This window comes from Zootoca vivipara, chromosome 12 (genome assembly GCF_965207765.1).
Source record: "Zootoca vivipara chromosome 12, rZooViv2.hap1.1, whole genome shotgun sequence".
Taxonomy (NCBI): Eukaryota; Metazoa; Chordata; class Lepidosauria; order Squamata; family Lacertidae; genus Zootoca; species Zootoca vivipara.
Genome location: NC_142595.1, coordinates 53,721,955 through 53,735,872, shown reverse-complemented (window position 1 = coordinate 53,735,872; position 13,918 = coordinate 53,721,955). Strand labels below are relative to the sequence as shown.

Sequence of the window (13,918 nt, the reverse complement as noted above, 5' to 3'; positions counted from 1 at the left end):
AATTTTCTACTTTCTTTTCCTCCGCATCTCTGAGTCCTGATTTCCTCCAAGCTGCCTGACCTTTGTATGCCCAAGGGTTTTTCACAGAAGGGTGGTGGGAATGGGTGATTGGCTGATAGGTGTGGCAAACCTGTTGACTGTTAAGGACTGCAATTGGTCTTACAGAAAAAGCAAGGGGTGAGATAGCTAAAAATAGCTTTATCATGTATAATGAGATAAGAATCCAATGTCTCCATTCAGACCAGGTCTCTCCATAGTTTTAAGTTTGGTAATGAGTTGTAATGAGTCTGACCAAACTGCGGGAGGCAGTGCAAGACAGGAGTGCCTGGCGTGCTCTGACTAAGCGACTAAACAACAACGAGTTGCAATTCAGCAACTTCTCTTTCCAGTCTATTTCTGAAATTCTTTTGTAATAAGACAAATAAGACTGCCCATGGACAGTCCGGGAATCAGTGTGTTTTTACATGAGTAGAATGTGTCCTTTTATTTAAAATGCATCTCTGGGTTATTTGTGGGGTTTTGGAATTCGTTCATATATTTTTTCCAAAACATAGTCCGGCCCACCACATGTTCTGAGGGATGGTGGACCGGCCCACAGCTGAAAAAGGTTGCTGACCCCTGAGCAGGAGGGATCTGAGGAGGGCGAAGGTGAGGTTTGGCTCTGGGAGCATGCCAGTACTTCATGAAGACTCTGAGAAAATGCGATAAAAGAAATAGCAAAACACGTTCCCAAAGGTTCTGCAAAAACTTATAGATTTTGCAGTGCAGGAATCGCCTTTCTCATTTGGACTCTCGTCTTCTGGACGTTGAAAACACTCATGCATGTCTGCAAAGGAAAACAGGGTTTCCTTTAAAATAAAAACGGCAATAACATAGTGCACTGCAGCATTTAGGCGTCAATAGTATGAAGTCCTGAATCAAGGAAGCTCACATAACTCTAAAAGCTATGCTTTTTTCTCCACAAAATCAAGTGTTGCATTCAGTGGAGTTTCTTCCTAACAGTCACCTTCGAGGAAGCCCTTTTATTTGCTGGAAGAAGCATCTTCCTTATACTAAGAAAGTGTCTTTATACTGGGGAAATCTTCTCATACGAGCACAGGAAGCTGCCTTATACCAAGTCAGGTATACTGACGGTAACGGGGCCCTTTCTAGGTCCAGCTGTCCTTTGTCAACAACAAATTGTCGCTGTTTTTTTGGGTTGAATATATGCTACAGGGTAATTTATGGATCTGTTGTTGTTGTTTAGTCGTGCCCGACTCTTCGTGACCTCATGGACCATAGCCATAGCTGCCAAGTTTTCCCTTTTCTCGCGAGGAAGCCTATTCAGCATAATGGAAAATCCCTTTAAAAAAGGGATAACTTGGCAGCTATGACCATAGCACACCAGGCACTCCTGTCTTGCACTGCCTCCCGCAGTTTGGTCAAACTCATGTTCGTAGCTTCGAGAACACTGTCCAACCATCTCGTCCTCTGTCGTCCCCTTCTCCTTGTGCCCTCCATCTTTCCCAACATCACGGTCTTTTCCAGGGAGTCTTCTCTTCTCATGAGGTGGCCAAAGTATTGGAGCCTGAGCTTCACGATCTGTGAATTATGGACCTAATAAGTATCTAAAACACTGTTGCTGTATGTAGGTTTTATTTTATTTCTTTTTTATCTTGTATTTTGGAAATGTACATCCAGGGTATTTTCCTTTAATTTTTTTGGCCCCCCCCCCAAGAAAGTGGGGCCCTAAGCCAGAGCTGGTTGAGCTTAGACATAAATCCAGCACTGGCGGCTGTGGTCTCCTTCCCAAATGCTGCCCCGGAGCCTTTTTGGGCTCTGGTGAGTCTCCTCTCTCTGCCCGAAGAGGGTGCAATGGGGAGAAGGGGGCCAGGGAGGCCAAGGAGGGGGCAGGTGAGCGGGTGGGGCCCCTAAGCCAGGGAGCAGAGGTTCCTGGCCCCTTTTGAGGAGGGATTTTTGGAAAAGATCCCGCAAAGAAACCCCGTCCAGGGGAAGCAATCAGTCCCATTTACTAACAGGTTGTAGCCGGATGGAAATGTTGGACATAAAATATACCGAAAAGTTAAAAAGGAAAACCTGACCTATGCAATAAGAAAGACTGTTGGAAGATGGAGGGCAGAGGAAGAGGAAAGGACTCCTTCTTAGGTCGGGCGGCCATCTCTCAGGGATGCTTGAGTTGAGATTCCTGCATTGCAGGGGGTGGGCTGGATGACCCTCAGGAGGCCCTTCCAAATCTACAGTTCTCTGACCCCAGAGTCATCTCAGGACAGCCCACTATAGGGAAGTTTTTAAATGTTTATTTATGTTTATTTATATATATGCTGGAAGCCTCCCAGAGTGGCTGGGGGAACCCAGTCAGATGTGTGGGGTGTAAATAGTATAATAAATAATAATAATAATAATAATAATAATAATAATAATAATAATAATGGAATAGGACGGTCCTATTTTCATTAGAGAAATGTTGGAGGGTATGCAGTCAATCTTCTTTTGAAAGATCTGGACTTTCAACAATCTTTTTGTCTGCCTCGCGTAATTAAAAGTAATCCTGCCTTTGCTCTGCTAAGTACTTTGCAGCATGGAATGTGGGTTTAGGCGGACACAAGTGGGAATAGTTCCTGTCGTTTCCTAAAATGAAAATAAATTAAATGAATAAAACAATAATAATTCCCTCCTCCTTCGCCTCAACCTCCAGGCCACCATTTCCCTGCCAGATTCTGGCTTCCCTTCACCATCTTGGCCTGGATTCAAGTCCCCTCAGATCCCTCAATCCCTTCAGCTCCTCCTCCCCCCGGGCTGCCATTATTATTATTATTATTATTATTATTATTATTATTATTACTACTACTACTACTACAGTGGTACCTCTGTTTATGAACACAATTGGTTCCGGAAGTCTGTTCATAAACTGAAGCGTTCATAAACTGAAGCCAACTTTCCCATTGAAAGTAATGGAAAGTGAATTAATCCGTTCCAGATGGGTCAGCGGCGTTCGTAAACTGAAAATTGGTAAACCGAGGTGTTCATAAACCGAGGTTCCACTGTATTAGAATTTATAGACCTCCCTCTAACTCTCCGGCCAGCTCTGCTCCGCTTGACCAGCGTCTCTGGGCTGAACCAATTATTTCCATTTTCTCCCTTTTGGGACAACCAAGTCCTTTCAAGACCAAACAGAAAGGCTTCTTCTTCTCCTCTCCCTTTCCCCCTCCCTGGCATTTGGGATTCAATTCCCCCTCTTCCCTGAGGGGATTTGTTTTATTTGATTTTATTTATTTCCCCCTTCTCTGCCCTCAGCTGCATCTCCTGCACTTGAGGGAAATTTCTTTTTAGGCCTCTTTTCTCGCCCTCTGGATCTCATATCTGCATCTTCCGCCTGAGTTTTAGCTCAAAATATGTCCTTTTATTGCCAGCGGAGCCTCTTTTTCCTTGTCCCCCTTTTTCCCACCAACTGAATCTGTTTTCTTCCAAGCCTGAGCTTCTCTGTCAGGTTTTGGTTTCCTCCATTTTGTCTCCTGACTGAAATTCCCTCAGAGGTTTTTCCCTCCATTTCTGCTTCTGCCCGACTCTCTCCTCTCCCTTCTCCTCACAGAACCATCTTTCCCTCACAAAATAGACAACTTTCTGTAGGAATTCATTCTCCTCCTGGGTTATATTTCCTGCCATGACTCTTCCACCATTTGAGGCAAACCCTCCAACTCTCTAGGACTCCTCTAGATATATTTTCAACCACCACAGGTTGTTTCTTCGACATCCAAGGAATGGGAATGTTGGAAGATTCAGGACAGATAAAATAAAGCTCTTCTTGACGCAAGGCAGAGTTCAACTGTGGAACTCCCTGTCGCAGGAGGCAGGATGGACACCAGACGGAGAGGGGGACGCTGGGGGCGCTGGCTTGCCAAGGGTTAAAAGGGACTGAGTGGGATTCCCAGAGAGGAGAGGAAATAAAGGCGGGTGGGGTTGGGGGGGGAGAAACTCCCGATCCAAAGCCCCTCCCTCTCCTCGCCTGCCTACAAAAGGAGGAGGGAGGGGGCCTTTGTCTCTCTCTTTTGCACGTGCTGCATCCCTGGAATCCGGTGAGTCTCTGCTCATTGGGGAGAAGGGGGGAGTCCCTGGGATGCAGGGAGGGTCAGGGGGGACCCCCAAGTCAAGGAGCAGAGCCCTCCTGCCCCCCTCCTCTCTGCAAAGCCCGGGAGGGGGCGAGGTCACAGGAGCTCTGCAACTCCGTTTGGGAAGGGAGGGGTCTTTGGGGAGAGAAGAAAAAGGCCTGAAAATGCCCCCCCCCCAGACTGAGGAATCAGTCCCATTTACTGATAGAGGTTGTAGGGAGACGGAAATATTTGGACATAAAGCATACTGAAGAAATAAAAAGGAAAGCCTGACTGTTAGAAGAGGGGAGGGGGCAGAGAAGATAAAGCGCTTCTTCCTGCTGTGCAGAGTCAAGCCTATGGAACTCCCTGCCCCAGGATACAGGGCTGGGACCAGTGCAGGGAGGAGGAGGGGCTCTGCTTGGCTTCAGGCGGGAGGGCTGAGCTCTTGTCTCCCCAGCGATGCTTCTGAATCGCTCTTGCGCCCCAGTCCTGCTGATGTTCTGATGTTTGGGGTGCCCAGTGTGAGCCCCTGAAATGAGCCAGGAAATAAACTGGCCACCAAAGCAGCTGTTTTAATAGGGGAATTAGATGTGTTCTCAAGGTTGTGGGGATTCAGTGAGGAGGGGGGTCCTTGGATGCCCCCTTGGATAAAAGGAGGGGAGAGAAATGCCACGAATAAAGAGAGGGAACCCAGCCCCTCTGCATTTTGGAGTAGTCCGCCTAGAGGGCACTGCCATAGCCTCGTGGGATCCAGAGCGTGGGGGACCCTGGCCTTGTCCTCTCTGTCAGAGCTGGAAAGGGATCCTGCTAGTCACTGAGGTCATCTGAACCCCCCAGGAGAACCCCCAAGCATATCTGGCTGTGGGGGCGGGGCTAAGCTACATCACAGTATTTTTATTTTTATGATTATTCATTACCCACCCTTCACCGTAAGCTCCCAGATCAGCCGATAACATTAAAACTCAATAATAAAACACAATATTGCACTTCTTAGTGCTGTCCTTTGGTCTGGCTCACATGAACTTTGGCCTCACCCACTTGGGCCTCAGGGGGTTGGCCAGATCAGGATCTGACCCTCAGAAAAGAGAAAAAGGGATCCCACCCCAGCAGTCTGTTTGGAGGACATTTGAGTTCCACAGTGCTAGAAAACGAGACAGAAGCAGATAAGGAAAATGCCCTGAAATGGGGGTGGGAGGGAGAGCAACTCTTGAGGAACCCCACTCTAGCCTAGTGTCCACATTACACTTGGAACAAATGTAATGTGTAATGTTTCAAGTGTATCTGAAGAAGTGTGCATGCACACGAAAGCTCATACCAAAATAAAAACTTAGTTGGTCTTTAAGGTGCTACTGAAGGAATTTTTTTCTATTTTGCTTGGAACAAATGAGTTATTCTGACTTCATTCCTGGATGAACACACTGAAAGGCAGGAGCCACCAGCCTGATTCATCTCACAGAAACCCCTTCAATTGCCTCCACTTTTGGCCTGGTCACTTTCCCCCTAGGAGGGCGAGAGGATTTCTTCTTCTTCTCCCTTCTTCCTTTCATTCTTCAAGAAAGCTCAGAGTCTGGCCTGTGGTGCAGTCCAGCCCTGGTTCCTAGCACGACTCATCCACACTCATCCAAGACTCAGAGGACCACCTTCTTCTGCTGACTGTGTGCCAATTTCATAACAAAACAATCTATTTCCTTTGCAGTATTTTCCAGCACCTCTAAATCAGACAGACAAAACTTGGACAAAGAAAAACTGGATTCCTTTCTACAGATGGATGAGCAAGACTTGGCTGGCCCTGAAGCATCTGGCCCATACATCCACACTTAATAGAGAACTTTTTTTCTGCTCCTGATAGTGCAGAACAATGAATTTGCTTTGTATAATTTGCCAGCACATCTCATTCAGAATTTGACAGGTGAAAAGGGGGATTCCTTACATTCTCTTGGAAGCTTCCTGAGAGCACAGATGGATGAGCAAGACCCAGCTGGCCCTGAAGCAGGAAGAAGCCATATTATGGAAACTGGGAGCAGTGGGGGATTCTGGGACAACTCCATGCAGGAGATCCTGTATAAGGAGGACACCCTCCACTCAGAGGTGCAGAGTCAGCAGTTGAGGCGGTTCCGCTGCAAGGAGGCCAAAGGACCCCGAGAGGTTTGCAGCCGGTTCTACCACCTTGACCGTCAGTGGCTGAAGCCGGAAAGGCACACAAAAGCTGAGATGCTGGACCTGGTGATCTTGGAGCAGTTCCTGGCTGTCCTTCCCCCGGAGATGGAGAGCTGGGTGAGGGAATGCGGAGCAGAGACCAGTTCCCAGGCAGTGGCTCTGGCCGAAGGGTTCCTCCTGAGTCAGGCAGAGGAGAGGAAGCAGGTGAGAGAGACTTTCCTCTGGATACTCCCAAGGGGCTCCAAACAGGAGGGAGAAGATCCTAAAAAACTCTCCTAATTGCTCATCCTTTTTCCTTTTCTAACCCTTCCTCACATTCTCACTTACAAATTCTTGTTGCTCTTTCAGGAAAGGGACCTGTCTGCAGAAATGGGTCCTGATTCATCTGAGGCAGAGATGACTTTGCTGGACACCAGAGAGAGGCCGCTGGGTGAGGACGGAGTTTTTTCTCAGTCACATTCTGGCGATTCTCAAACTACTGTACTCTGGGGGTTATTTCAGTACCGTGTTTTTCGCTCCATAGGACGCACTTTTTTCCTCCTCAAGAGTAAGGGGAAATCTCTGTGCGTCCTATAGAGCGAATGACATGGCTCCGGCAGCAGGATCCCTCGGCTGCCGCTGCAGTCCACGCAGAGGGATGCCTCTGCCGCTGAGCCAGTGCCTCTCCCAACTGCAGGCTCCGATCCCTGCTCTTGCTAGTCGCCCCCACTGCCTCTGCCGCTGCCCACCTTTGCCGCTAGTTAGAGCAGGGATCAGAGGCACTGTTGAGAGAGGCGCTGCGCCTCTCCCGACCACAGCTCTTTTGCGAGCGACGGGCGGTGGCGGGTGGGGGGAGGAATGAGCAGCCCCGGAAGGCAGGCGCGCGCCAAAGAGGCTGTCACTCTGCTTGCAAAAGCAACAGTTTCTCCCGGGCTGAGCTGCCTGCCTTCCATTGGAAAGCAGGCATGGAAGGCAGGAGGAGCGCTTTTGGGGTGCCTCCCTCCCCCCCTGCTGCCGGTTACCAAGCCTACTCCGCTTGCTTTGCGGTGAGCTGGGAGGGGGGGTGGCAGACGGAGCTCCCGTCAGTCCGTCCCTTCTCCCAGCTCGCTGTACCAGCAAGAAAAGCAAGAGCCGCTTGGGCGCTGTGCGCGGCTCTCACTTTGCTTCCATCCACCCTTCCTTCCATCCTTACTTCCTTCCTCCCCCCTCTCTTTCTTTCTTTCTCTCTCTGACCCCTTCCTTCCTTCCTTCCTTCCTTCCTTCCTTCCTTCCTTCCTTCCTTCCTTCCTTCCTTCCTTCCTTCCTTCCTTCCTTCCTTCCTTCCTTCCTTCTCTCTCCCCTCCCTCCCTCCTTCCTTCCCTCTCTCTTTCCCCCTCTCTCTTTCACCCCTTCTTTCCTTGTTGTTGTTTAGTCGTTTAGTCGTGTCCGACTCTTCGTGACCCCATGGACCAGAGCACGCCAGGCACTCCTGTCTTCCACTGTCTCCCGCAGTTTGGTCAAACTCATGTTCGTAGCTTCGAGAACACTGTCCAACCATCTTGTCCTCTGTCGTCCCCTTCTCCTTGTGCCCTCCATCTTTCCCAACATCAAGGTCTTTTCCAAGGATTCTTCTCTTCTCATGAGGTGGCCAAAGTATTGGAGTCTCAGCTTCACGATCTGTCCTTCCAGTGAGCACTCAGGGCTGATTTCCTTCAGAATGGATAGGTTTGATCTTCTTGCAGTCCATGGGACTCTCAAGAGTCTCCTCCAGCACCATAATTCAAAAGCATCAATTCTTCGGCGATCAGCCTTCTTTATGGTCCAGCTCTTCTTTCCTTAGCATTTGCTAATCTCCACCCGCTGCTTCTTGTCTGCTTCTTGCTTAGGTATCTATTTCTGGACAGGATCACTTCAGATTCAGGTTTTTTTGGGGGGTTGGGTATTCACACTTGCAAAGCTAGCATGTGGGAGAGGAGGCTTTCTGAGAATCAGACTCTCCCTTATAGGGTAGTTTTGAATGGGCAGGGAGAATCGGCTGGTGGTGGTTGCTGCTGCTGTTGCTTTAGATATGGCATCTAAAACATTTGCCCCTACACCCTCCACCCCTGCAAGCCGAAGTGCTTGCACAAGGCACAATCCTGGCTCTGGGTCCCTTGAGAAAGGGGCCACATGCCCTGGTTTTGGTTCTCTCCATTTTGGTTTCTATCTGTTTCTCATCTCTCAGTCCTTTGCATCTCCACAAACTTATTTTTAAAGTCTTCATGAAATTTCTGAAGCATTTTATTGTGAATCCCGCCTTAATATACAGAACTTTTGGACTAGGGTATTTTTATCTTGGCTGCATGCAAGGTTTTCCCTGAGCATCTTGGTCTGACCATCCCTTCCCTGAAATCTCAAATTGTGCACCTGGCAGAAGGGGGCCGAGATAGCAAATGCTGCTGCATGCTAGCCCCACATTAGTTTCAAACAAACTCTGTGATTCCAAACAAACTGTGATTCCTGACTCCCCTCCCTCTGTCCCCTCCTGGATGGCTGATGCCCCCTCCTGCACCGCGCAAAAGCCAGAGCCTGAGCCTAGGACAATTCAAGAAAGCAAAACATTTTTTTTCTTCTTGTCCTCCTCTAAAAAACTAGGTGCATCCTATGGAGTGAAAAAATATGGTATTGGGAAGACACTTGTGGCCAAGAGGCCAAAGAAGAGATGTATTTAGACATAACTAAAATATAAAATGAGGACAAACTCCCAAATGCACCTCTGAGAGAAGCATCTTGCTCTCCTGTCTCCCCACTTCCCTTTGTCTCTCGCAGGTGAAAGAAGGATGCCGGCAAGACATCCATCTCTTCATCCTGGTGGAGGGGAAGCAGCGGCTGAGGAACCAGATCAGGTAGGGGGAAGGAGCCTTGGGGGGAGAGAGGCTGAGGGTGGGGGAGAGAGGGCGTTTCTGAGACATAACAAATCCCCCCCCCTCACTGCTTCTGTCAAAGCTGCCCTTAACAAAGGCTGAAAATGCCATTAATGAAGGTTTATGGACTGAGGATAATGAGTTGCCAATTCACCTTAACTCTGAATGTCACTAGCATTATTCGTTATAAATTGTCTTTAGGACATCTGGAGAGTCGTTCCATCTCAGAGCAACACACAGGGAGAGGAGAGAGGGGATTTTTCCATTTGGCAAACTGGATAAAGCATCTATAATCAAAATGTGCGGCAGACCAATCCCATTAAAACAATCCAGGCAGGAAGCAAAAGAGCACCGTGCAGGAAATAATCTTTATGCTGCCTAAGAAAAGGATATTTTTCTTTCAGGCTTCAGTTTCTTTTGAAGATGTCGCTGTTTCTTTCACGGCTGAGGAGTGGGCGTTGCTGGATCCTGCCCAGAGAGCTCTGCATCAGGAAGTCATGGAGGAGACTTGCAGGACCATGATCTCTCTTGGTAAAGTTCCCTGTTGGGTCATCATATCTCTTTTGGAATTTAATAGATATTTCTCTGGGACAAACCTCCCATATTTTGATGGATCCCAACGTTGCCCCCTAGAGCACCTGGGATTCTCACACCCCCACAGCTCAACTTGCATGGAGGGCTAGGGACTGTTTTGTCTGTGAATACAGTGGTACCTCGGGTTAAGAACTTAATTCATTCTGGAGGTCCGTTCTTAACCTGAAACTGTTCTTAACCTGAGACACCACTTTAGCTAATGGGGCCTCCCACTGTTGCCATGCCGCCGCTGCACAATTTCTGTTCTCATCCTGAAGCAAAGTTCTTAACCTGAGGTACTATTTCTGGGTTAGCGGAGTCTGTAACCTGAAGCGTCTGTAACTCGAGGTAACACTGTATTGTTCCTCTGCTTCTGCCTTTTTGCACAAGGATCAGGATGTGGGCAGGCTTTCTGGAAGTAGCTTCTGTCAGGTTTTTGTTTCTGTCCATTTTTTGGTGCAGCAAAGGAACTTTTTTTAAAAAAAGAATGATTTTTATTGAAAGTTTCCCACTTTTTCTGCCTGTGTATTAATTTTCAGCTCAGTCCTCAGTCTTTTCCACCTCCAATCATCCATAAATCTCTTCTGGCTTCAGAACAGCTTTCTTTCTTTCTTTCTTTCTTTCTTTCTTTCTTTCTTTCTTTCTTTCTTTCTTTCTTTCTTTCTTTCTTTCATCCCTTCATACAGTTGTAAAGCTGTGGACTTTTCTTCATCTACTGCTGTCTCAGATGTTTCCCCAACAGATTCTGTCCATTCTCTCATCTGCAGTCTCTCTCAAACCTCTCCAGCCATTCTGCGCATGTCATCTCTTAGCTGTTGGTTATTGCATATCAAAAAAAATCAAAAGGTATTCATTGTCAGAGGTTCTTGCGACTACTCTAGAGTAATGACGCTCCACATGCTTGTCTTTAAACAGTTTTTATTTGTGCAGTCTATTTACAGTGAGACAGGTGTGTAAGACATGTCTACTCAGTCCAATGCAGAATCCGGCACTGAACCGCCCTGTGACTTCCTCCAACATAAGAGTCTCGGGACAGCAAACCTCCTTCCCCTCCTTCTCCTGCGTAATTCTGGAACCGGAGGAAAGGGTCTACGCTCCATGCTTTCCTTCTCCCCCCTTTCCCCCTCTCTTTGCTCCTCCCTCCCGTGTAGCCGGGGCTCTCCCGTGCTGCCAGAGCCCTGGCCCTCTCTCTCCACTTCCTGACTAGTTTCCTCAGCGCCCTCGCTACCATCACTGCTTGGGGAGGAGCTGCTTCTGATGCAAGGGGGAGGTTCTCTATACAGTCTCTCCCTTACAGTTATCTTTGCTATGATTTACTAATTATGATTTATTAGTTCTCCTCCTTTGATCGTCTCTGCTTCTCTTATAAAAAGTTACCATCAGTTTTCAGTCCATCCCACATAGGAAAAATAGAGATAGGAGATTTATGAACAGATTATTTTAGAAGTTAAAGGCAAAGTTTCAGAACTATGTATTCATTTTAATCTTTTGAAATCACCAGTAGTTAGAGCTTTTTGATCTGTTTTCCATACCCATTTAAGATTCTGTCATTACCCAGCAGTTTAATTCTCCCCTGGGTGCTAGGTAATTGGTAGACAGAGAATCCAATTCATATTCAAATAGACTTCTGACCTTGCAGATCGAGTTGGTTCAATGACTGAGCCAAAGAAAGTTCATCTCTCAAAATAACAGGCTTTTTGAATCTGAATTTCCCATAAATATGTCAGTGAATGTCAGTCAGGCAGTGATCTCTGCAGTAAGACTTCCCATCTAACTCAGTTCAGATCTTCCTTTATCACAAATGTTCATGAGCATTGTTCAAAAACTGGGAACTCCATTTCTTTCTTAGGCTCTGATCTGTTCCTCTCTTTGTTGCAGGTGGTGATGAATTAGAAATTAAGAACAAGGGACAACACAACAAAATCCACACAGTGGAGAAGCCATATCAAGATTTGGAGTGTGGAGAGAACTTACGTCAGAGCTCCCATCAAAGAAATCCTATTGGGAAGAAACCCTATCCGTGCTTGGAGTGTGGAAAGAGCTTCAGTCGGAAGGATAGTCTCACTTCCCATCAAAGAATTCATACAGGGGAGAAACTATATCAGTGCTTGGAATGTGAGAAGTTTTTTACTACAAGAAGAGACTTCCTTCGACATAAGAGCATTCACAGTGGGGAGAAACCCTATCAGTGCTTGGAATGTGGGAAGAGCTTCAATCACAGCTCAATTCTCAAAGCCCATAAAAGAATTCATACTGGGGAGAAGCCCTATTACTGCTTGGAATGTGGAAAAAGCTTCAGTCAGAGCTCCGGTCTCGCTTCTCATCTAATAATTCATACAGGGGAGAAACGATATAAGTGCTTGGAGTGTGGAAAGAGCTTCAGTCGGAAGGATAGTCTCACTTCCCATCAAAGAATTCATACAGGGGAGAAACTATATCAGTGCTTGGAATGTGAGAAGTTTTTTACTACAAGAAGAGACTTCCTTCGACATAAGAGAATTCACAGTGGGGAGAAACCCTATCAGTGCTTGGAATGTGGGAAGAGCTTCAATCACAGCCCAATTCTCAAAGCCCATAAAAGAATTCATACTGGGGAGAAGCCCTATCACTGCTTGGAATGTGGAAAAAGCTTCAGTCATCGCTCCGGTCTCACTTCTCATCTAACAATTCATACAGGGGAGAAACCATATAAGTGCTTGGAGTGTGGAAAGAGCTTCAGTCGGAAGGACAGTCTCACTTCCCATCAAAGAATTCATACAGGGGAGAAACTATATCAGTGCTTGGAATGTGAGAAGTTTTTTACTACAAGAAGAGACTTCCTTCGACATAAGAGAATTCACAGTGGGGAGAAACCATATCAATGCTTGGAATGTGGGAAGAGCTTCAGTCAGAGTTCTGCCCTCACTTCCCATCAAAGAATTCATACAGGGCAGAAACCATATCAGTGCTTGGAATGTGGGAAGAGCTTCAGTCAGAGGGCCAATGTCACTTCCCATCAAAGAATTCATACTGGGGAGAAGCCCTATCAATGCTTTGAGTGCGGAAAGAGTTTCACTTGGAATAGTAGTCTTACTTCCCATCAAAGAATTCATACAGGGGAGAAACTATATAAATGCTTGGAATGTGAGAAGAGCTTCATTCGGAAGAATAGTCTCACTTCCCACCAAAGAATTCATACAATGGAGAAACCTGAATAGTGCTTGGAATGTTGAAAGAGCTTCAACTAGAAGGAAATCTCACTTCCCATGAAAGAACTCACAGTGGGGGAAATCCTGGAGTTACTGTAGTAGCCTTGGGAGGAATCTTTAGGGTTGTCTAGTCTAACCCAACTGAAATGCATCTTCTTGATGTTTAGTCAGAATCTCATTTCTTCGTATGTTCTTTTGGGGTTACATGGTTCTTCACCTCCTTGTCAGTCGTGAGAATAACTGTGAGGGAGGTTAGGCCCCCCAAGGCTGCCCAGTGAGCTTCATGGCCAAGTAGGGATTTGAACCCAGATCTCCCTGAACCCAGATCTCCCAGGGTGTAGTCAAATACGCTAGGCAATATACTATACTGGCTCTGCCATGAGACTCTTAGAAATTGTTCATGTATTTGTTTCTGCTGAAAATTTGGGTGCTTTATTCTGGTGTTTTATATAAAGCTGTATACTCCTCTAACATAGTAATTAATGTAATAATAGTAAGTACAGTATTATAATAGATTTAAGGCAATGTTAGCTGGGGGGAGGGGGAGTTTTAAATTCTGGGGGTGAGTGATGATTGGCTGTGAGTTTGGAAGGGTTTTTAAGTAATTACAACATCAACATAACTATCAGGCCTTTGGCTAATTAAACTTTATCCTTTTAAGTTTCTTTGTGGGAGGGAAATATTGGTGTGTTTCATTTTAGTTTTTATTATGTAATTGGTGTTTCTATTTTGAATGTTAATGTTAATGCTGGGGACTGCCCTGGTATCTTCAAATGAAGGCAGTATACAAATTTAATAAATGAAAAATAAGGTAATCATAAATCATAAAGGAAAATTTAAAAATACTCTGAGGTGGCAGCTGGAATGAAGGGGCTCTTTGGTGGAAGACCCAGTCAAGACCCAGCTCACAGCTCCGTCCCTTGAATAGTCTGGGAAGGGCCACCATAGCTGGGAAGGGTACCTGCTTGGCATGCAGAAGGGCCCGGTCCCCGTCTGGCCTGCCAGCATCTCCCTCTGCCGTCCCTCCACCTCCCCCTTCCCTCTGGTCCTC

General features: G+C 46.7%; 1 protein-coding gene across 1 annotated transcript; it reads left to right on the top strand.

The window, feature by feature from the left end:
* Positions 1-6,015: 6,015 nt before the first annotated feature.
* Positions 6,016-13,743, top strand: LOC132591130 (uncharacterized). Its single transcript, XM_088656039.1, has 5 exons — positions 6,016-6,460; positions 6,590-6,675; positions 9,012-9,088; positions 9,511-9,637; positions 11,558-13,743. The coding sequence occupies exons 1-5, from the start codon at positions 6,048-6,050 to the stop codon at positions 12,874-12,876; spliced, it is 2,022 nt and encodes a 673-aa protein (XP_088512165.1). The 5' UTR covers positions 6,016-6,047; the 3' UTR covers positions 12,877-13,743.
* The last annotated feature ends 175 nt before the right edge of the window (positions 13,744-13,918 follow it).

Coding starts and splice junctions, on each gene's coding strand:
- LOC132591130 (XM_088656039.1), top strand. CDS start 6,048: ATGGATGAGCAAGACCCAGCTGGCCCTGAAGCAGGAAGAAGCCATATT. Junction 9,089..9,510: donor CGGCTGAGGAACCAGATCAG/GTAGGGGGAAGG, acceptor TTTTTCTTTCAG/GCTTCAGTTTCTTTTGAAGA. Junction 9,638..11,557: donor CAGGACCATGATCTCTCTTG/GTAAAGTTCCCT, acceptor TCTTTGTTGCAG/GTGGTGATGAATTAGAAATT.